This window comes from Trichoderma atroviride, chromosome 6 (assembly GCF_020647795.1).
Source record: "Trichoderma atroviride chromosome 6, complete sequence".
NCBI lineage: Eukaryota > Fungi > Ascomycota > Sordariomycetes > Hypocreales > Hypocreaceae > Trichoderma > Trichoderma atroviride.
Window position 1 is genome coordinate 251,692 of NC_089405.1, and position 21,716 is coordinate 273,407.

Below are 21,716 nucleotides of genomic sequence, written 5' to 3' on the forward strand. Positions count from 1 at the left end.
GGCGACACTGATGCTCGGAGATAGTTGTCTTTTCTTTTTTCAGCTATCGCAATCCATGCAAATTGCTCGTTTAAGAAGCTAATGATTACTACACTGATACAGAGTAATAGATATAAGTCAAATGTTATTGCAATTGTGGTACCTTGCATTAATGTGAGTTGAATGACAAGAGATTGTCGCCTACACTACCAGACAGTTTCTCATTCACACAACTTGGATCATTAGCATGCATGAACTAATCAACAGTCTCTTTTATTGTCCATTGAGCTCTGGGCAACTTCCGAGTTACGGGATACGACACGTGCCAGTTTCGCGAATACCGAGATGCCGCATTGAAGCTCCGTAGCTCGTGATAACAGGCACGCCATCTGCAAAGTCGGACTGTAAGCGCGCGGGAACCCCACCATGTGCACAAAACTCACGATGCAACGCTGGACATGCATAAGCTTGGTGGACTAGAAGCAAGATTTGTATGTAATTTGTTCTCTAAAGCTCCACTTCTCCTTGTACATCATATTTGCAGCATGTAAGCTTAATGAGCCCAAGGTCTCTATTCAAGCTGAAGACGTCCGAGGAATCTTCTGTCACTGGGTAGCACAGAGTATCCAGAAAGGACGCAGAGATCTATATTTGAGCATTTAAACAGCCTTGGAGAGCCATTCAGCCCGCAACATGCATTAGAGGGCCTACAGTCGAAGCAGCCAAGAGATGATACAGTTTTCAGGATACCCGAAGCGTGTTATTCAGGTATTGAACATTGCGCATATCATCTTCTCTCTCACACTTTTGTCGTCGCAACTACTTTTGGGTAATATCATGATAGAGTCTATGCCTAAATATAGTTTCACCGAAACAAGTGCCGTGCGCTGATTTGCAATGCATATCGTCCAACTGTTTGTAGTAAAAGCGCCATGGCGAGTTAGGAAACGGACCGAGCCGAGTCGGCCGAGAGTTGCCGTGGCTATAGAAGTCCAATAAAGAGCTCATGAATCGGAGAGAAGAAGACCATTACGATTAACAAGACGTAAATTCAACCTGACGAAGAATATATTTCTGCAGCCATTCATCTCAATCGTTAAAATCAACACTTCTGTACCCGCCAGTAGAATTTATATTTATACAAAATGCGGACTCTATATAGCTGAAAGTAATAGTTTTAGGCTCTCCGCTACATCCCTACCCGATAATAGAATATAGGTAAGAGGAAAGCAAAGCATCTGTTTGCCAATGATATCTCTATAAAGAAACTCTCTCAAGACTATAAATATTCCCTCATTCATCATGTGAATAACAATACAATTAGACTCACGCGTCTTATTTACCCCATCATTTCGCTTTGCCCGGAACAAAGCGGATATCTCGGTCGCGTCGGAAAAAAGCAGCTCCAAGATGCAGCCTTGATCGTGTCTCTTGTGGCTAAGCTACCAAGCATTTCCGTGAGATGACAGCTCGTAAACGGAAAATGTGCCTCCAGAAAACAGCTCCGATGGTAGATGTCTTGGGAGATCGACATTTCGATTCCTAATGCAGAGCCTCAGCATGATCCCATTTCGTGTACAGGTAACATGTAACATGCAATTTGCTGACGAGACTAATCACGTCCCCTGAGAGCAGTAAGCTTAGTTTACAGTGGCTGAATTTATAGTGCTCTTTAGTCAACGTAGCTGTGTACATGAAGATGGCTTAGGAGAAGCCCATTGCAAGTGTTTGCAATCTTGATCAACATTTCTCTACATTCACAAACGCAGCGCCTTCAATGGAGCAATTTTCTCCGGCTGTAGCACGGAAGATATTTAGGCTAATAATGCAGAATTACTTAAAAAAAGAAGCAGAGATCATTTCTTAATCTGGCGTGGCACATAACCGCTATAGCAATACAGGCAGCTGGAAACACTTTTCGCGGGAATATGACCCAGCATACCGTTTATTTTCCGCTGCACTGTTCTGCTAGTGTCGTCATATTGATGAGGCTGTGACATGCGAAACAAACTACAGAATGGAATCCGAGTTGAACAGCAATACATTGTCGAATTTTGTAAACATGCAGTATCCCGTATACCAATGAGCTGCGGGAAAAGGCTAGACTGAGGGCACAGCGCGCTGTAAAGGGCGCCGCCCAGACAAGAAGCTTGCTACGTAATCAACCCGAAGTGCCGTAACGGGCTGAAAGCTGTCGATCTCTTCATCTCGATTGGTCCGGGAAGATGTTCGGGGGCTAGTTACGGGGAGATGGCTCGCGTCCGCATCGTAATAGCGCTTACACCGGCAGCTGTTGAAGCTTGGCGACGGGAGAAGAACCACAGATGCTCCGTAGCCGACAAAACATGTTGGCCGGAAATAATACGTTCTCTAATATAATCGCTATAGAAGGAACATATTGCGACGATCTCAAGAAGCTGTTCCTGAACCCTGCAGCTCCGCTTGAGCATTCTAGAGAGCTTCAACGAGCCGGGCTACATATAACAGCAGATTCCTTCATCTGGACAGCTTGACCACCAGAGAGACAATCCCTTCAGCTTTCTGTAGTATACCTCATTAACAATGCTTCGCCTTGAACTACTTTCTCTTGGGCTGGGCATTGCTGGGGTCACAGCAGCGCCAGCAGCCTCTGCCGCAACGGCTTTGAAGGTCATCAGCTATGCCCAAACTCCCAATGGCTTCAAGAGCTCAGCCCGAGGCTGGAATTCCTTTGCTCTGCAAGCAAACCCCAGCGCAGCTCCAGGATTCACGTTTGACCAAGCACACGTTTTAACCCAGTGCAGTGTCTTGGCCTCTGCTCCCTTTAATGGCCAGTATGACACCTGCAGTCTCGACTCTGGCTGGTCGGTTGGCGACCACGGAGACGACTTTGGTCGGCTTATATACGACGACTCCGTTTTCGACATTCCCTCACTGGCCAGCTCTCTGCATTCTCAGGGGCTCAAGATGGGCGTGTATGTCGTTCCTGGAGCCTTTATTAACGATGCGAACAAAACCATCTTTGGCACCAACACTACTATTGGCGAGGTCTGCACTGGAAACGAGGGCCTGGCTCGCTGCGTATTTGACTATACGAGAGCCGAGACACAGGCTTGGCACAACTCTGTGGTCAACCTTTTCGCTTCGTGGTAAGTTGTTTACGCCCAAAGGAAACATGATGTTTTATACTGACTTTCTCACCTAGGGGCGTTGACTTTGTGAAGCTCGACTTTGTCACGCCAGGCTCTCCTGACAACGGCCAGAGCCTGCCGACTGACCAGAGCGGCACTGTTATTGCTTGGCACAACGCCATCAAGAACAATGGCAGCCAAATCCGCTTGGACATTTCTTGGAAGCTGGATCGTACCCAGAAGTATTTCGACATCTGGAACAGCAACGCCGACTCCATGCGAACCGACCAGGATCTCAACAACTCCGGTTCAAGCACATTGGTCAGCTGGGGCACCGTCCAACGCGCCATTGAAAACTACCGCCAGTGGATCATTGCTGGTCTGCAATTCTTTGACGAGCTGAACGTCTACCCCGATCTGGACAACTTGTTCTCTGGAAACCCAGAGAACATCTCCGGCCTTAGCAATGGTCAGCGCACCACCGTCTTCACTCACTGGCCGGGAGCCGGAGCCAACCTCATCCTCGGCAACGACATGACCACGCTGGATGACTTTGGAAAAAGCCTCCTCACCAACACCCAAGCCCTCCAAGTTGCCGATTTCACCGCCCAATTCCCCATGCAGCCTCGCAACCCCGGCTCGGGTGGCCAAAATGCGGCTCAGCTCCAGGCCTGGATTGCAGGCCCATCTCCATCCGGCGAGGCTGTCGTTGTACTTACGAATCTTGGTCCAGACAATGGCCAAGGCGGCTTTAACACGCAAACCAGTGGTGTTCAGACGGTGACGGCCACTTGGAGTGATTTGGGCATCTCTGGATCGTTTAATGTTCAGGATATTTGGAATAACAAGAGCCTGGGAACTGTCAGCGACCAAGTTTCTGCTCAGCTGGACGAAGGAGCGAGTGTGTTGCTGCACTTGACTTCGGCTTGAAGCTGAAGCGCTTGGATATGGAATGGGACATTAGCACATATTTCAACTTTAATCGTGTACATATATGTATTTTTCCATAGGTGATTTTGGTATTTTATCTTCATAAATACGTTGCTCACGGAAGTTATTCTATGTTGACAAGATCTGAAAGGTCTGACATTCTGTAAAGCACATGGTGACTTTCCGCAAGTGTATACGAGTACCGTACATTTAAGATTGAACTAAATCTGAACCATGGGTACCTAGTAATAATCCACGCTTTTATGGGATTTTCGTAACGTAGATTTATATATTTCGCTACATGTAACCAAGATAGGAAAGCGATGGCGAGAGACATGAAAAATATAGCTTGTTCAAGCTTTATTTCACAATACGACATGATGCGTACCGTGCACCCATTCGGAAGGAGACAATGGAAAACATCAATGTTTATTATATAAGCGGCTTTCGCACTTGATTACTTCTCCTTTGCTTCACGTCTCATGCTTGCGGAGCGGAATGGACTTGGCACGATTAATACAGAGAGAGAAATCATGTATAACAAAAAGATATTCCCAATGAGGCTAGCGTTCCGGACTGCCTCAAGGAGTTTGCAAAATCCACCGCTGAAACAATCGACGGCAATGAATGGAGTCTACGCCGAGCAGCCGATATCTCCAGGTCCGCCTACCAAGTACAGAAAATTCCCGATTGTGCCAAGATTGCACTGCGTATATACAAAGATGTGGCGGTGGAGAACAGCCGAGGCGGGGTTAGTAAATACGACGGAGCGAGGCGATTCAGGTTTTTCTTCAGATAGGAGAGGGGCAGATCTAATCGGCTTTGGGTCCATCGAGCAAGTTTCTGAATAGCTCGCCCTTGTAAAAAGGAGACGAAACACAAAACATCAACAGGTGGCATCCCAGGTCTCGGGTTTAACTCTTGTGACACTACATGGTAAACTCCGATTGCGTGTAACAAGTCCGAATATAATTGCTGGCGATCAAAGTATAAAAACTCAAGGAACGCCAGTCTAGGTCTACAGCTTGCCATTGGAGCATTGCAATTCAACAATCGTATAGATAGCATCAATCTTCTTCATTCTTTTCAATAGAAGAAAGAGTCCTCTCAGTCCTTGCAACATGGTCAAGTTTCTCGACAAGGAGGTGGGTCCCATTGGATTTGGCCTCATGGGTAAGCGGCAATTTACAAAGATGCATCTCTCACCAAAAGCTAATTCGACCTCAAGGCTTCACTTGGCGCGCCAACCCTCCTCCATTGGAGCAGGCCCTTGCCACAATGAAGGCCGCCGTCGAAAAGGGCCTCACCATGTGGAATGGCGGCGAGTTCTACGGAACGCCCGAGTACAACTCCATGACCATCCTCAAGCACTACTTCACGAAATATCCTGAAGATGCCGACAAAGTCTTCTTGGCAATGAAGGGTGGTGTTAATCTGCAAGGGACCGGGCCTGACGGGTCACCCGAAAACATTCGCCGGTCACTGGATAACATCTTGGCCCAGCTGGACGGCAAGAAGAAGGTGGATGCTTTCTGCTGTGCCAGGCGAGATCCAAACACCCCTCTAGATATCACCTTTGGAGTGATCCAGAGGGAGTACATCGACACCGGCAAGATTGGCGCCATTATGCTGTCAGAGTGCAATGTCAACACCATCAAGGAGGCCGTCAAGGCAGCCAAGATTGTTGCCGCCGAAGTCGAGCTCAGTCTGTTTACGCCAGATATTCTCAAGAATGGCATCGCAGCTGCTTGCAAGGAGCATGATATCCCCATCATTGCGTATTCTCCCATTGGAAAGGGAGTAAGTACTACCATGATTCGCCCACTTCGGTGCCATGCTCGTTGTATCAAAGACTAACACACACAGATGCTCTCTGGTGAATTCAAGAACCAAGAGGATGTCAAGAAGCTGGGAATGATTGCCAACTACCCGCGATTCCAGGGAGAAGGATTCGCGCACAATCTGAAGCTTGTCCAGCAAGTTGAGGCCATTGCCAGCGACAAAGCCTGCACACCTGCTCAGCTGGCCATCAACTGGGCGAGGAACATGAGCACCGACCCAGAGCTGCCTCTCGTGATTCCGATTCCCGGCGCCACGACGATTGAGAGAGTAGAAGAGAACTCAAAGGTGGTTGAGCTCACCGAGGAGGATATGCAAAGCCTCACTGGCCTTGCAAAGAACTTTGAGACGGCTGGTGCCAGATACCCTTCTCATGTACCAACCAACACCTAATGGCGTGCGTTATTTGAACCTGTCATGTATGCAGCGTTATAGTATACCCAAACTACAAATGGTTACCTTTGTTTGACTGCAGCTAGAAATGATTCTGACCGATGGGCATGCCGCAGCTACAATCCGGAGATGAATAGAACGATGGCATGTGCTAGGCGTATTCAATAAATCGATCGTCGGAGTTTAAGAAGGACTTCCATTTGATACGAAAAAGTCCGACATCCGATCCATGTCCCTAGGCGCCATTTTGGGTGTTCCTCCTAAAAAGCCGTCACCGCAATTCACAGCATTTTTAACCTACACCGATGTACTGAGCCCTTAGTACATGTAATCAAATACTTGACTACATGCATATGGGCTGTTACCCGCTTTGCCGCATGCATTTCACAGCATTCTTAACCTGCACAGATGTCTTGGGCGCTTGGTAATTAAAGCCTTTATTATATGGAAGTAAAAGCACTCCAATTCTTTGTAAAACGAATCCGCACTTATCAAGTACCAATACATAGCCTTGTTAGTTGTAAAAGAAAAACGCTGTTGCTATGGGCGCATGTATATACATCAACCCCAAAATCTTATTGCCTACCCTTTGCGACCTTTTTCCTCGTGATGGTGATGAATTCTCACTCATCAATCGTACTTCTTGCCTATTCAAATTCTATCATTCATCTCATCCAGACGGATGCAGAGCGGGTGAAGGATGCGGCCGCATTTGACTAACGTATGTATAGCCTACCACATACATAAGTGCCACGTGCAGTAGGATCGCACATCTTTTATCATAGGCCAGAATGAGGATTTAGATCTGATGTTGTCGCTCCTGCTAATCACAGCTTGCTTAGCAATCTAATGGGCGCATCTGCCTTGCTCCACACTCTGCTTTTATGTTGGCGATTTCAGGTAGAGCATCATCTTGCTTAAAGACGGAGATGGCATAGCGGTTCTTATCATTATTATTTCAAGTTTACTTATCCTTCCTTTTTATTTATGTCATCATCACACCTTTGCTTTTCCGGTTCTTCTATTTTTCTTTCTTCTCGGTCGTGGCCGCTCCCTTTGGCTGATGTCAAGTTGCTTCTCTCATGTACTCTATATTAGCGTAATGGTATCTTTGCCTATACCATTTCCACACTCGCAGCGTTGATTTGTAAGATCATTCATATTCTCCAGATAGCGCATGTCAGACAGAATGTTTTCGTATTGGAGGGACCAAGTCGTTGTGACCGAATGATCCGCGCCCCGCATCGGTCGATGTCGTGATTTAACGTCCCGAGCACACTAACTCACTTACAAAGATCCCATTGCGACCTCATATATAGCTTCATTTCCCCTCATGTATAATTGTAGACGTCAAAATATTAGCAGAGATACTGTAAATTAGTCCACCTAGACAACCCCAAAAATAGCAAAATGTCTGATAAGCAACTGCATCTATTCGCATTCATGCGGCCCGTCAGTCTTCACACTGGCGCATGGCGCTACCCAGGAGCATACGCAGACGCAAACTTCAACATATCCCACCTCAGATCCTTTATCCAAAAGCTAGAAGCCGCCAAATTCGACGCCTTCTTCATGGCTGACCACCTCGCCGTCCTAAACATGCCCATAGAGGCTCTCCGACGCAGCCAGACCGTCACCTCCTTTGAACCCTTTACGCTGCTGGCATCTCTCTCGGCAGTCACAGACAAGATTGGTCTCGCCGCCACTGCGTCCACAACATACGACGAGCCCTACCACGTTGCGCGGCGTTTCGCCTCTCTCGACCATCTCAGCGGCGGTCGTGCGGCCTGGAACATTGTCACCACGTCCAACCCCGACGCCGCCAAGAACTTTGGCCGAGACGAGCACATGGACCACTCAGACCGGTATAAGCGCGCCAAGGAGTTTTACGACGTCGTGACCGGGCTATGGGATAGTTTTGCAGACGACGCCTTCATCCGGAACCAGGAGACTGGCATATTCCTGGACCCGGAGAAGATTCACACTCTCAACCACGTGGGCGACGAGCTCAAGATCAAGGGCCCGTTGAATATTGCCCGGCCTGTCCAGGGATGGCCTGTGATTGTGCAAGCCGGACAGTCTGAGCCGGGGCGACAGTTGGCCGGCGAAACAGCCGAAGCAGTCTTTGCCGCACCAGGCAACATCGAAGCAGCAAAGTCGGTATACGCAGACATCAAGAGCCGTGCAGTCGCCGCCGGTAGAAAGCGGGAGCACATCAACATTCTCCCAGCCGCCATGGTAATCATTGGCGATACCGTCCAAGAAGCCAAAGAGAAGCGACTCAAGCTCGACAGCCTCGTCAACTATGAGAGCGCCATTGCCAGCCTGTCCATTGCCCTCGGAACGGATGCTTCCAAGTTCGACCCAGACGCGCCTCTGCCCGCTGACCTAGGCGACAACAACGCCAGCAAAACAGGCCGAGACAACGTCGTGAGGGTGGCGCAGGAGGAAGGACTGACTGTGCGGCAACTGGCCCAGCGGTTTGGAGGATACGGCGGCTTGGCCTTTGTAGGCACGCCGGAGAGCGTTGCCGACGAGTGGGAGAAGTGGCTCAAGGAAGAGGCGTCTGACGGCTTCGTCGTGACGTTTCCGTTTCTGCCGCAGGGAATCGACGATGTGGTGGAGAAACTGGTGCCGGAGCTGCAGCGCCGGGGCATCTTCCGGAAGGAGTATCAAGGGAATACTCTGCGTGAGCATCTGGGGTTGCCGAGGCCGGAGAATAGGTTCTTTCCTGCGAATGCTTAATCATTCATGTATTGATGGCATGTAAGATAGTATTGCAAACACGTCCATGTATTATTGCTTAGCTACTCAAAATACTAGACTAGTATGGACTGACGAAGCTGGATATATACAACGCTTCCCATCAATCTGTCATTCATACGCATTAAGTCATTTCATCATGCTGCAAGTCTATGCCTTGGGCAAGACCCAGCTGGTCACAGACAGCGCCGGCACACGCGCATTCCACGTCTGGCTCTCAGACTCGGTGCCCACCTGGACCCAAATGTCCTTGTTGTAGCGGTTCTGGATGACAACCGTGCGGGTGCCGTCCGGGTTCAGCGTGCCCACGGCCTCCATGCCCGTGTTGTCGTCAAACAGGTAGCTGCCCGTGCCGTCAACGACGACGGCGCCCTTGGGGATGTACTTGCTGAACTGGCCCATCATGTAGTAGTCAATCTCCTTCTTGTAGCTGCTGCCGTCCGGGCTGACGGTGACGAGCCCCGTGCACTGGTGGCAGTTGCCGCCGCCGGAGAGGGCCGGGCCGCCGCCGGTGTAGGAGCCGAGCGTCCAGGCAATGACGCCGTTGGCCCAGTTCTGCAGCGGGAACATGTTGAAGCTGGAGCTGTGGATCCAGTCCGTGGTGCCGACGGCGGTCCAGCACTCGGTCATGTACTGCTCCTTGCCGGGGAACTCGTTGTGGAACTGCGTCAGGGGCGTCCAGTTGCTGGGGTTGTTGCCGGCGTAGCAGTGCCACGCGGCGGCCTGGACGTACTGGCTGGCCATGTTCATGACGGTCTGGGGGTAGGAGTAGACGTCTGGTGGCATGTTAGTGGTGAAGCTTCAAACGAGTATATTGTCACGAGGTATCTCACCCTGGTTGTGGTCCCACGCCCAGACCTGGGTGCTCAGGCCGGCAGCGCGGAGAGCAGGGCCGACCTTGTCGCGGATCAGAGCACCAGACTCGTCCTGCTGCACAAGCATGGTGGGCATGTCGTCCTTGTTGTTGAGGGGCTCGTTCTGGATCGTGATGGCGTCAATGTGGGCTCCAGCCTTTTCAAAGGTCTGGAGGTACTTGACAAAGTACTGGGCATAGGCGTTCTCGTATGCGTGGTTGAGCTTGTTGCTGCCGGTGCCACCGCCAATCAGCTTGCTGTTCTGCTTCATCCATCCAGGGGGCGACCAAGGCGTTCCGAGGATGGTCAGGTTCGGCTGCAGCTTGCGCATAGTAGCCAACATGCTAGCCAGGGCATTGCCGCGGTCACCCAGGTTGAAGTTGACCAGGTTGGTATCAACGCTGCCGTTGCCATCGTCGAAAGTGTATGCCGGGTCAGCGGAAAGATCTGAGCTGGCAACAGTGTGGCGCATAAGGCTGAAGTTGATGCCCGAGGGGGTCATCAAGTCGTTGAGCAGCTGAGAGCGGGCAGTGGCCGACAGCTTGTTGAATGCCAGCACCGTGGAATCAGTGACGGCAGCGCCGAAACCCTTGACGGTCTGCTTCTTGCCCGTCTTCTCCTTGATGGTGAACTTCCAGTTGTCGATGCCGGGGTTGGCGGCGTTCAGGACGGGCGCCTGAGCAGCGCTGAGCTGATACCTGCCATCAGAAGTCGAGGCAAATGACGAGGCAGCGTTGACGCCACCAACAGCGGCGATGGTGGTGAGGACTGATAGGAACAGCATCTTGAAGGTGAGAAGATGGAGAGGTTGAGAGCAAACGTCTTGCTCAATGGAGCATGATCATCCCCTTTTATTCACCAGACTGGAGTACACTCTCGGATCCATATTCCGGACCTCTTCGCCGGGTGAGGCCCCCCAAGAAACATGGTTTCTGCCTGACAAAATATGGAAGCCAAAATTCCAAGATCCCCTTCATCCACGTTGCCGTCTTAGGAAACTGGCCAGCGATCCCCTGGGCTAGTCCATCATAACCTTGCTTAACATTGTCAATAAGCTTAGTTGCATGAGCAATGGTTGACTGCGGCGCAACCTACAGACGGGGGCAAGGCCTCGAAATAGGCCGATTCGAGGCTTCATACTGTACTTGTAGTTAATCCACAGATGGCCTAGAATCAATCGGGCCTATATCAACATTCGGTTCCCGGAGCCGCCGCGCCGCGGACAGCTCATACATGTACTCATACCGACCGGTCAGCCGTGCCTAGAATATGTACAATACCGCCAGTTGCCGCCATGGGGTACAAGTACCAGAGAGTTAGGATTCTACCTACCCATTCCTTCGCATAAACAACTTCCCTGCAACTACTAATCTATAAACTCAATAGGCCCCAGCACGCAATTTTTCCTTCCACTCAAGCCTCCTAGATGGAAGGGGAAGGAACAGGGATACGCAAGGGAGAGGCATGATTGATGCTACACAATCACGTGTATCTTCTCGGACGCCAATGAGCGTCTCGAAGCCCGAGGAAAGGTGGCGTTGCCAAGAATCCGTCACTCGCTTCACAGCTGCCGTTTCAATCCAGCTTGCCTATTTGGGACGTGAAGGCGTGTCCGGGTCGCAAAGATGGAGAAGAGGAACAGGACTGGGCTAGGACTTGGGTACAATGAATGGTAGGTATTCCTTAGCGACAATGCAAAGGGGTGATGATGCTTATTATTTGCTCTTGGATCTATGCCATGTAGATGTGCTAAACGGTATGCCACAGCCTCGACAGAAGCCCAAGAAACAGCAAAACAAAGAGAAAGCCAAAATGAAAACCTACAGGCTCAAATCATCTCCACCCACCGCCTTTTCTTCCCCACGTTTTCCCCATACTGTAGGTAGTATATGCCGTGCCGTGTCTAGGCGTCAAAGGCGGCCAGCTTGTTGAGGACCTCAATGGACCTCTTCACAGATTTATTCCGGCGGCCCGATCTCCTCTATTTGCCAAACAAAAGGCCCGTGTACCGAAATACTATTACGACAGTGGTAGTGACAGCCATCCATGTCAAAAAACGCCACCCCATCAGCCTAGCTACAAACGAAATATTACCCCTAGCTGACCAGCAGCATATTAGCGTTGGATTTAAGCGTCCAAACAAGCATAACGCCTATATGGCTGCGGTGTGATAACATGTCCTAGGGCTTTTCGGGGACTTGATGCCACCCTTCCATTTCTGCATATACGAGCGAATACCTACTCTATCGGTGACAGCTCATTGACGGATACACTTTTCCGGTTATCCGCAGGGCATTCACAGAATCAGTCAATTACCTTGATATAGAGAGACATCACCGTCTTCTTCTCTTATTAGTCGAGCTCTAGCGTAATAACGTATCAAAAGAACCTCTAAAACCTTCATTCAGGCTCATCCCATCTCCACATTCCAGAAGAAGAAGAAACCAGAAATCCGAACATTGCCGAGACTCCCCTAGCCTAAGGGATGGATTGATTGATTAATGATCCCGGGGACGATTAAACTGGAGAAGGGCCCTCACTTTTCGGAGCCGTACAAGCAATGTCGTGTGGTCAATTGAGAAATCTCGTAGAAGCAATTGCACCAACAAAGCCCGTAATTGCTAGCATTGAAACAAGTCTACAAGCATCCGAAGCTGTTTCTCACACGTACTTCCATGAAAGTGACTTCAACGCTTCTGTATTTATACTCCCAGCCACTCGGAGCTTCAAACAAAGAGGTAGCAAACAAGTGCTCCTCTGCCATTTGCTCCAGCTTTACTATTGATGGGATTTCAGTAGCGGCATCCCGCTCCCCACGTTTCCTCGGCCAGGCTTACCGCAAACAACTTAGGCAAATCACAGCTCCATGTACCCCAAAGCCTGTTGCTCCGAGATTTTAGATTCAGTCTTTGTAGTTTACAAGCCTTTTCTATGAGATGACTTTTGTTTTGTATCAGCGACTATGTCTATTTGAGAGCTGCAGGAGCCCTCTGATCAGAGCGCACCTTGACACGATGGATGATCTAATGATGAGATGTTCGCCAAGGATAAACTGCCGCTGACAAGGCAAATGCCATGCATTGTTAATTTTCCTATGTATACTAGAAGGAAGCTCTCTCCATCATAATTCTCAATTCTCGTCTTCCCGTCTGTTCTTGCATATTCCATCCTATCAATTGAGATCTTGCCGTCATTCTGCCATCAGTTGGCCATAAATTAGAGAGAAAGTGGCAGTTATTAGGCATTTCCGCCTATACAAGCTGTCGTAAAAAGGGCCGAATATAAATAATGTTGATGTCGCAGGGCGGACAGAGAAGGCGGCCCCATCCCGGACAGAGTCCTCCATTTCTTGCCAGGCTGTGCGTGGTCCGTATCCGTATCGACGGCATACGGCTGTGCATCTGATATCCTGAAACTGCCCGTCACCACCTCATCTCATGTGATGATGGTGCCCCCATCTAGTGCGCAACGTTCCACTTTGGCGGAGGGCTGAGAGGGCAGAGGCACATTCCGAGTGCGTTGCCCTCGACTGAGCTGTACAATGGAGTACTTCGTCTTAAGCATGGCACGGAGCAGATTCCGACGTATAGGTACTCTCGTGTGTAATAGCAGTCGGCCCAGGGATTCGCCAGTCACAGTTGTAGCTGGAGTGACTGTCCACCACTTCTCCTTTCCAGATAGCACGCTAGAAGCATACATGCTAGAGCAACGCTGCAATATAGCAAGCGCTCGTCAATATCAAATCTCCCATTCTTCACAAAGGCGGCCCAAACAAGTCACCGCCACCCTCCAACTTCCTCCTCTTCGTGTCCCTCGCATCCACCGCCATCGCCTCCCCAAAGACCGCTCCATCGCTCTGCACCGTCCCTGTTCCCGTCGTCGTCGGCTTCTTGACCTTTGTCGTCGCCTGCTCGCGTCTCGCCCGCTGCAGAGCCACCAGATCCGCTCTGTCCGTATCCCTGCACTTTTGTAGCTTCTTTCGAAGAGGTTTCAAGGATTTGACGAGTTCGGGCTGATTGCGCCGTTAGCAAGTCACATTGATAAAAAAAAAAAAAAAAGAGAGGCGCAAGCCCTGCAGCACTTACCGTCTCCCAGTACTCCTTCATCCGCTGCGGAGGCTCCTTCTCCAGCATAGACCGACAGCTCTCAATCGTCCTCATAATCTTCTCCCGCATCTCCGCATTCGATCCCATGTGTTTGTTCCCATCCTCCCCAGTTTGAGACCCAGCAGGAATCAAAATCTCCACAAGCCCCTGATCCACCATCAACAAAGACGCCATCATGATCTGGCTCGGCGTATAGTGAAAGTAGGCATCCGTCAGCAGCGGGGAGAACTTGAGAATATCGCGAGCCATCGCGTGGGCCTTGGCAACCCTGCCCTCCTCCTCCGGCAGACGCTTCCTCAACTCTAGAATAGCGCCCTCGAGCGCTCTAAACGGATGCCGCACGTCAAACGCGAATCGAATGCCCTGGCAAAGCAAAAACTCGCCCGCCAGAATCTGCTCGCTCGTTGTGTTGGGAAACATCTCCGCCAGCTTCGCCAGCCGAATATAGTAGCCCTCCGCCTTGCACCCGAAAAACAGCGACGTCTTCAACAGCTCCGTAGGAGGGTACGTCATGACCGAGTTTGTAATGTAGAATCTGCGAAAGAAGACGGCGGCCGTGGATCGGATCTCGGTCGGGAGCTCGCAGAACTGGGCGGCGCGGATCAGCTCGGTGGTGAAGAATTGCACCAGCGTGGACTCTTCGCCGGGCGTCAGGAATTCGGGCTGCGCATCGGCGGCGAATCGCGGCGCAATCTGCTGCTTGGCGAGGTCGTTGGTCTTGATTCGAAGCTCCCGCAAGCTGGTGGGCGAGAAGGACCAGAGGCGAAACTGGCTCGACTGCCGGTATCTTTCGTCTTCCGTGGCCATTTTGCTATGCTAGAAATCAATCGCGGTATATTAAAGCAAAATATTAGAAAGAAGCAAGAAGAAGAAGAAGAAGAGAAGGAGGTTTCAGTTGAGAATATCGCTGGTTGGGAGACGTTGAGCTGTGATGATGGATGTCGAAGCTCAAGCCGATTTCACGTGCAATACAGTGCTAATTGTATTTATTTTAACACCGTCTTCTCACGACCGGATATTGGCTGCAACACAAACACCAAGTAAAGTCTACAGGATCTCAAGCTTGCAAAATAACAAACACTTGTCACGGCTGCACTCGGCATTAAAATTGCAAATTGATGATTTAATTTTCCCATAAACAACCGCATCCTGGCGTGTACAAAACTCCTTGATAATACATATATATAATGCGATACTTGACTATCCTCCATCTAATAGTTTATTCCTATTTCTCGATCTTCCAATGAACTCAATGCATCTCCAAAAATAGAGATGCTGCCAACTTTTATTCATATCCAGTTGACAAGTAAGAAGATGTTTATTTCATGTCGTTTCGTTTCATTGCAGGGGACAATTCGGGAGTAAGAATAGATACAACCGGCCGTCATCCTAAAATAGAGTGTGTGAAAAGAAGATGCTTATTGCGCTCTAGTCCGTTTCAGTAGCCAACAGTGGAAAGCTTCCTGGGGACAGGAGGTGGCGGCGGCTTCTTGGCTCGGTTAACAGGGGGGAGGCGGTGCTTTCTTGGCTTCGACCGGGAATTGAGGATTCGTTTGCAGGCTGCCATAGCTCGTTGCCGGACTGACGCTGCGCTCTCCCCAGCTCGGGGTGTTATCCCCGCTGTATACTGAGTTGTCGTCAAAGATGTCCTCTGCTCTGCTTTCAGGAACACTGCAGGTCGTATTCATTCTGGTGAAGGAAGCAGATGCAGCTCTTGCACGAATCACGGGCGGCTGCCTGGTGTCATAGGTCGCTGATCTCATCATGGGTGGCCTGGATGATGCTGGAGGAGGCGGAGGCGGAGGAGGCTCTCGACTGGTCATGGTGCGGTTGAGCTTGTAGACGGGAGGCGAAGCGGCGCCCTCGTAGGCTTCGTTGATGATTGTGCTTCGGACGGGCTGAGTGCGGATGGACACGTTGGAGTAAGCGCGCTCTAGATCTTCCCGTGAAGATGGACGTGTGGCATCTGCCATGCCAGCGGCCCACGACTTTCGGACTCGGCGAAGCTCGTTGGCAGCTCGCTCATGGTACTCGAGCTCGGCGTCGAGGAACGACGTCAGGGAGCCAATTGTGTCCTGCTCTGCCTCTCGAATATCCGACATGCGCTGGAAGACGTCCTCGGTGCTGTCGTCAAACTTGGTCTTGTTAATGCGCAGCTCGTCTTCGAGGCGAACGTCGTCCTTTTTGGCTTTTTGAATCTTGCCCATGGTGGCATCGTAGGCGAGTCGGCGGCTTTCGAGCTTCTTGCGGGCATTCTGTTGGAGAGATTGTGTAAGCAGTCGCGTCAAATTGTCAGTGATTCTCGCAAGGGGTCATCACATACCTGATAATCCTTCATCATGGCGAGATTCCGCTCAATGTGCTGCGTCCAGGTAGCATTGGCACAGTCCAGGTAGGTCGTCTGCAGCTCGGCGAGCTGTTCGTTGGCGTTGCCCATGGACGCAAGGCGACGGCTGTATTCGGCGTCTGGCAGCTCTGCCGCATGGGCCGTCATGGTTTTGCCGAGGTGGGCGAGTGGCAGGCTGCGGCTTCGGTCCTCGAGGGCATCGCAATGGCGCGCCAGCCACCGGGTGTAGATGTTCATGGATTTGAGGAGGTGCTCCATGCCTGGGGTCGAAAGTCAGATCAGCAGCTGGTCTTGTTTCCATCAGTCAATTGGCTGGAAAACACAAACCTTCATGTCGAATGTCCATCTCGGCCTCGAGCTCCTTGAACTCCTCGGTGTGGGTGGCCTTGGCCTCGGCGCCCATCTTCTCGCCAGCCCACTGCATGGCACGGTCAATCTTGCGTGTGAAGTTCATGATGTCGTAATCAGTCGAATCCAGCCACTTGGACGAGTTGTCGACGAAGAAATGGCTGCTCAATTTCCGATTTCCAGAGAAGAGTTTTTGTTTACTCAGAGCAACGGAGCAGTTGATGGGTAAATAGGCAAAATAGGACGATGTAGCACTATGCGGACTACTCCGTACTAAGAGCCAATGGTCTGCGTCTGACCGACCCCGGCCAGAAAGCTAGCTCTTGAAAGCGAAGGTAAATTGACTAGCTGCAGTAGCCGGCAATGGTTTGGATTGTCTGTTGTGTAGGTTTTTTCGAGGAAGCAAAAGGCTGTTTGGGTGCAGATCGTCTCGAACAGAGTTCAGCGAGCAGCGAAAGCAGCGAAAGACAGTCTGGCCTTGATGGTTTCGATCGAGTGGGCCAGCCCAAACTGAGGTGAAAGCTGCGATGAGCAAAAAGGCAATAAACGAGTGAGAAGAAACGAGAGAAGGTGCAGCAACGTAGTATTTGACGATCCCAGTCACGAGCGCGTCATGCAGACAAAGCAGAAGATGCGCATGAACGAGAGGCTGGCTGGAGGTTCTTGTAACAATTTGCTGCCAACGCCGTTCACGGTAGCGCAGCCCGGAAGGCGCTGAAGGCCCAGTGACCTTCCAGCCATGGGGCCGCCCGTGCCAGGCGCGAAACTGGCCCAGGGGTTGCTTCCCGGTGGTCTCTGGCGTCGCATCGCCCCTGGCGCCTGGGGGGCTCTGGCCGGCCGCCATTGGCCAGGCGCTCGTAGCTGCGCCGACTGCAGCTACGCTTCCCGCAGCCCTCAGGGGCTCTTTGGGGACCCTCTGGGGCTGCTGGAGCTTCTGGGGCACGCCTGGAGCTGGCCCTCTCCACTAAAAGCCACTATAGACAGCAGCTAGGTGGATGGAGCCTGCCGTCCCCAACCAACCACCACAAGGGATGGGAGCGTAGGTGGCAACATTGAAAAGCAGCGTTGCGCGTCCAAGGAGCGAAAAGGCGTGTGTGTGGGTGGGAATCTGAGAGGATTGATACGAAGATCGCGGAAAAGAATACGAGCCGGGTGGGTGAAACAAAGGCAGGTTCGGACAAGACATGACGTTTTTGGCAGCTTGCATTGTCTGTAGCCACTGCAACCAATGGAATATACTTGTAGATTCCTCTTTATCCTTTTCTCTTCTATTTACATGTTCAATTGATGAGATGCATGCTGACATTGAAGATGCTTTCAGACTCTTTTAGGTGAGAGTCGAGATCAAAGTGTGCAAGTCCACCGTCCCCACCGAGACTGGTTTACAATGAAAGCCTCTTTGCCGCTCCAAAGCTTGATGCCATCGATTCCGTAAATAGACACGATTAGTGCTCCATACTGACTTGCCTTTGGCTGATCAGCCCAGTCAAATGTCAATCGCAGCCCACATCAGAGATCGTCTCGCGATCGTCCACCCTCGCCTCCCCATGGCATGGAGCAGCGGCCCTGCCGACTGGAGTCTCCCCTTTTATCTTCCTGCCTTGGCTTTTGTCTTGTCTTGGCGATCTCCTGCCATGATCTACAGGTGCTGTATGTGATGTAGCAATTACAACGGATCGAGCAGAGATTACATTCGCGTCGAGTACGCACATCAATACCTGCAGGCCATCCAAGACACGGACCGCAATCTCGTCTCAAGGGTTTCGCCCGTCAAAATGCTTCAGGTGCACCGGCCGCAGAGAAGCGCCTCCATGTGGCCCCGTCTGATATGCCGCTCCGTGCCGGCACGCTTGCAATAATAGCCGAGAATGGACTCGAATGCCTTTAATATCTACTGCCTATTTGTATTCATCCTCGTGTATATTATATCGAGGCTGAGCTTTCGATTCATCTATTACAAGTACGTAGATACGTAACCCTTGTAGAAATCCGATACGGAATGCACCAGCTTCTCTCGTATTCGATGCAGCTCCCCAATCCAGTAATGGCCCAGAATGGAATGCAAGCCGCTCTGCAGGAACAAAGACCCAAAGGCCCGGAGAGCCCTACAACGCAGCTTTTTCCCGTCACGAGTCAACCAAGCGCCACTTGTCAGCTTCTAGAACAAAAGTCTTCTTTATTCCTCTCCTTTTTTGATCCCATCCGCCGGTGCCGTTGTGCTGGGGCAGAAGCTCCATAACGTGTTTCAAGTTTCCTCCGAAACGGCCTCGAGACTGGCCGGCAAAGCGCCGCAGAAAAAAGCTTACTCTGGAGGAGGGTACAAGTACCTGCTACATTTGCATTGTGCCAGTCTACCAGGAAAGTGCAAGTCTGCGATACTTGTAGGTAGAAGAGCCAACCAGCACTCTGTTCATGCTGACTCATCGCTTCAATATCAACAAAGCTTCTCTTTTCCTTCCATTTAACTGCAACAGATGCATCCATTCATTTCGCATTTTTATGCGCATGCCTTTCTATTCCTCTTTGATGTATCTACGCACTTAACTTTAATTATCACATCATTAGAGGCATGATGATGGCGCTGCATGTACGGTGCACGCAATACCCTCCCAAGCGGGACAGAAAAATGGACTGCAAAATGAATACAGACTCACGTGCAAAGCTATAAATCGAACGCCTTTTACACAAGCAGCTCTTGAGATTATATGTATACAATCTTGTCATGTGTGTTCAAGCCTCTCATTTCCTGGTTTTGCCCCCACTTATTGCCATGCTTGGCCTTCATGATCGGAGTTACCGATTCACCAACAGCCACGCACATGACGAGCATTGAAGTCATATACAGCAGCCGCGATAGAGACGTCGCCAACAGCCTTGGCCCGTCCATGATGCTAACCACACCATGATCCTTCAGTCTCTGCCAAGTAGCCAATGTTCAATTCTTCATTCTCCACCACTCCTAACCTTGATAATGCCGGCTCGAAGAAAAGTACCAGTATACGCACATGCAGTTATACCACATATATCCTATAAAGGCTGCCTAACGTTCAATCTGATATTAAGATATCTCCATTTTTAGAATCGATGTGGGATCACAACAGCCGTTGAACATGTAAAAAGTTGCTAGGTTTTGGCAAGAGTTCACTACATAGGAAGATTGAACTGTAGGCTAGTGTTATTACACTCGCAGCATTATTCCACTTGCACCACGGAGGCCTCAAGGCAAATTGTATGCATACATTGATGGCTAACAGTACTCTTCTTATAAATAGGGCAGACATTCTCGCATAGAGCGTGTAGTGATTTCATCAATCATCTGAGAAAAAGCATATAACAACTCCAACTCGACCTCCATAAGCAGTGTATAATGAACGCTCAAAATCTGCCCTACAGCCACCAAGGCCCCTACGGAGGCCAGCATCCACAGGCACAAGGACCTCCGAGCCCGATTCCGGGACAGATGGCGGGCCATCAGTCCTCCTATAGCTACGGATCAGCTCCCGCCGGTTCTTTGCAAAGCCAGCCGTCGACTTATCAGCCTCCGTATTCTCCAGCAGGTGCTCTAGGACAGCAATACCCGGGGCAGCAGCAATACCCAGGGCAGCAGCAATATCCGGGACAGCAGCAATATCCAGGACAGCAACAATACCCAGGGCAGCAACAATACCCGGGACAGCAACAACAATATCCTGGATATGAATACAACAACCAGCCCACTCAACGTGATCAACACTATACCTACCAGCCCATCCAGCAATCGCAAAATTCGCCATATTCACTTCAACCATACGGCGCTCCGGTAAGGAATAGTCAACTTACCTATATATGTAACATATCTCTGACACGAGAAGCAGCCACCTCAACAGCAGCAACAGCCACTACAGCAATATCAGCAGCAGCACCTCCAACCTGGCTATGCTCCCGGCCCTGACCAGCAGCCATTTAGCCACAATATCCAACCGACACCGGCCTCTCCAGGGTACGATGAGAATCAAAAGCTTATGGTGCAGCGTACACATGTAGACACCTCAGTCGACGTAGGAGATCTTCGACAAGCCATGAAAGGAATAGGCTGCGATGAGCGTGCCCTTGTCCGCGTCTTTACCAATTCAAAGTACCAAAACCCATGGGCACTTCAACAGCTGCGACATGACTACGATGTTCGATTCGATCGCAATCTGGAAGAGGAAATCACGAAGGAAACTCGAGGAGATTTCAAAGATGCATTGATAGCTTTGATCAAGGGACCTCTCGATCACGATGTGTCTACACTTTACAAGGCATTGAACGGGCTGGGTACCGATGAAGAGGCCCTGATGGACGTTCTTCTCTGTCGTTCCAACGCCGATATCCGAGCCATTGCTGCCCATTACCGTCATACCAAGGGCAAAGATCTGCTTACCGTTATCAAAGGCGACGTTAATGATACCCTTTTCCGCCTCTACAGCATGGTCCTCTCCGCAACCCGCGCCGAAGACGCAGCCCCCGTTGTGCCCGCAGACATTGACCGCAACGTCGCCGAACTGCAGCGTGCTACCGAAGGCACCATTGGCAAAAACGCCATTGCCGTCGCACAAATCTTCACCAGCGCCAACAATGCCCAGCTGCGAGCCATGAGCAACATCTACCAGCAGAAATACCACCGCAGTCTGCAGTCGGTCATTGAGAAAGAGTTTAGGGGCGACATGGAAGACGCGTTACTGTGGATGCTTACTTCTGCCACGGACGATGGCGGGAAGGCCGACGCAGACTCATTGCGGGCACCGCTACAAGAGACTCTGAAGAATAAGAGGGCCATCACGTATCGAGTGTTGAGATTGTATTGGGGTAATAGCGCGAGGCTCTATGCGGCGCAGGCGGCGTATCAACGCTTTTACCATAAAACTTTGGACAAGGAGCTGGAAGATTCGTTGCGTGGAGATTATGCGAACCTAATGGTCGCGTTGGTTGGAGGATGGATGTAGTAAATGTCTTTTTCGCTATTTCTATGTTGATTTTAGTCTGTAGCTCGTACCATACAATAGATTTCAGTAACATCTTGAACGTC

The 21,716-nt window shown here is 50.5% G+C and overlaps 7 protein-coding genes across 7 annotated transcripts; 4 read left to right on the top strand and 3 right to left on the bottom strand.

Annotated features, from left to right (window-relative positions):
* Positions 1 to 2,541: 2,541 nt before the first annotated feature.
* TrAtP1_010689 (uncharacterized protein) lies at positions 2,542 to 4,019 on the top strand (the record flags this gene model as incomplete). The annotated part of the gene is made up of 2 exons (XM_014092152.2): positions 2,542 to 3,107; positions 3,164 to 4,019. 2 exons carry the CDS (start codon positions 2,542 to 2,544, stop codon positions 4,017 to 4,019), a joined length of 1,422 nt encoding a protein of 473 aa, XP_013947627.2.
* A 735-nt stretch (positions 4,020 to 4,754) lies between these two features.
* Positions 4,755 to 6,548, top strand: TrAtP1_010690 (uncharacterized protein). The gene is made up of 3 exons (XM_014092153.2): positions 4,755 to 5,192; positions 5,248 to 5,819; positions 5,886 to 6,548. The coding sequence occupies exons 1-3, from the start codon at positions 5,141 to 5,143 to the stop codon at positions 6,249 to 6,251; spliced, it is 990 nt and encodes a 329-aa protein (XP_013947628.1). The 5' UTR covers positions 4,755 to 5,140; the 3' UTR covers positions 6,252 to 6,548.
* Positions 6,549 to 7,581: 1,033 nt separating this feature from the next.
* Positions 7,582 to 9,123, top strand: TrAtP1_010691 (uncharacterized protein). The gene has a single exon (XM_014092154.2). It carries the CDS (start codon positions 7,662 to 7,664, stop codon positions 8,994 to 8,996), a length of 1,335 nt encoding a protein of 444 aa, XP_013947629.1. The 5' UTR covers positions 7,582 to 7,661; the 3' UTR covers positions 8,997 to 9,123.
* Positions 9,124 to 10,956, bottom strand: TrAtP1_010692 (uncharacterized protein). The gene is made up of 2 exons (XM_014092155.2): positions 9,848 to 10,956; positions 9,124 to 9,790 (listed from the first exon to the last, which is right to left on the bottom strand). The coding sequence occupies exons 1-2, from the start codon at positions 10,650 to 10,652 to the stop codon at positions 9,165 to 9,167; spliced, it is 1,431 nt and encodes a 476-aa protein (XP_013947630.1). The 5' UTR covers positions 10,653 to 10,956; the 3' UTR covers positions 9,124 to 9,164.
* A 1,842-nt stretch (positions 10,957 to 12,798) lies between these two features.
* On the bottom strand, positions 12,799 to 14,905 carry TrAtP1_010693 (uncharacterized protein). Its single transcript, XM_014092157.2, has 2 exons — positions 13,954 to 14,905; positions 12,799 to 13,880 (listed from the first exon to the last, which is right to left on the bottom strand). Exons 1-2 carry the CDS (start codon positions 14,779 to 14,781, stop codon positions 13,623 to 13,625), a joined length of 1,086 nt encoding a protein of 361 aa, XP_013947632.1. The 5' UTR covers positions 14,782 to 14,905; the 3' UTR covers positions 12,799 to 13,622.
* Positions 14,906 to 15,049: 144 nt separating this feature from the next.
* On the bottom strand, positions 15,050 to 17,333 carry TrAtP1_010694 (uncharacterized protein). Its single transcript, XM_014092447.2, has 3 exons — positions 16,649 to 17,333; positions 16,298 to 16,581; positions 15,050 to 16,229 (listed from the first exon to the last, which is right to left on the bottom strand). The coding sequence occupies exons 1-3, from the start codon at positions 16,773 to 16,775 to the stop codon at positions 15,474 to 15,476; spliced, it is 1,167 nt and encodes a 388-aa protein (XP_013947922.2). The 5' UTR covers positions 16,776 to 17,333; the 3' UTR covers positions 15,050 to 15,473.
* A 2,703-nt stretch (positions 17,334 to 20,036) lies between these two features.
* TrAtP1_010695 (uncharacterized protein) lies at positions 20,037 to 21,633 on the top strand (the record flags this gene model as incomplete). The annotated part of the gene is made up of 2 exons (XM_066114814.1): positions 20,037 to 20,468; positions 20,524 to 21,633. The coding sequence occupies 2 exons, from the start codon at positions 20,037 to 20,039 to the stop codon at positions 21,631 to 21,633; spliced, it is 1,542 nt and encodes a 513-aa protein (XP_065970911.1).
* Positions 21,634 to 21,716: the final 83 nt, after the last annotated feature.

What these genes read in the sequence shown, in the direction of transcription:
- TrAtP1_010693 (XM_014092157.2), bottom strand. Translation starts at nt 14,781, where the DNA reads ATGGCCACGGAAGACGAAAGATACCGGCAGTCGAGCCAGTTTCGCCTC. An exon ending in TGAAGGAGTACTGGGAGACG is followed by an intron (nt 13,881 to 13,953) that starts GTAAGTGCTGCA and finishes CGGCGCAATCAG; the next exon opens with CCCGAACTCGTCAAATCCTT.
- TrAtP1_010691 (XM_014092154.2), top strand. Translation starts at nt 7,662, where the DNA reads ATGTCTGATAAGCAACTGCATCTATTCGCATTCATGCGGCCCGTCAGT.
- TrAtP1_010690 (XM_014092153.2), top strand. Translation starts at nt 5,141, where the DNA reads ATGGTCAAGTTTCTCGACAAGGAGGTGGGTCCCATTGGATTTGGCCTC. An exon ending in CATTGGATTTGGCCTCATGG is followed by an intron (nt 5,193 to 5,247) that starts GTAAGCGGCAAT and finishes TTCGACCTCAAG; the next exon opens with GCTTCACTTGGCGCGCCAAC. An exon ending in ATTCTCCCATTGGAAAGGGA is followed by an intron (nt 5,820 to 5,885) that starts GTAAGTACTACC and finishes TAACACACACAG; the next exon opens with ATGCTCTCTGGTGAATTCAA.
- TrAtP1_010694 (XM_014092447.2), bottom strand. Translation starts at nt 16,775, where the DNA reads ATGAACTTCACACGCAAGATTGACCGTGCCATGCAGTGGGCTGGCGAG. An exon ending in GATGGACATTCGACATGAAG is followed by an intron (nt 16,582 to 16,648) that starts GTTTGTGTTTTC and finishes TTTCGACCCCAG; the next exon opens with GCATGGAGCACCTCCTCAAA. An exon ending in CCATGATGAAGGATTATCAG is followed by an intron (nt 16,230 to 16,297) that starts GTATGTGATGAC and finishes TCTCTCCAACAG; the next exon opens with AATGCCCGCAAGAAGCTCGA.
- TrAtP1_010692 (XM_014092155.2), bottom strand. Translation starts at nt 10,652, where the DNA reads ATGCTGTTCCTATCAGTCCTCACCACCATCGCCGCTGTTGGTGGCGTC. An exon ending in GGCGTGGGACCACAACCAGG is followed by an intron (nt 9,791 to 9,847) that starts GTGAGATACCTC and finishes ACATGCCACCAG; the next exon opens with ACGTCTACTCCTACCCCCAG.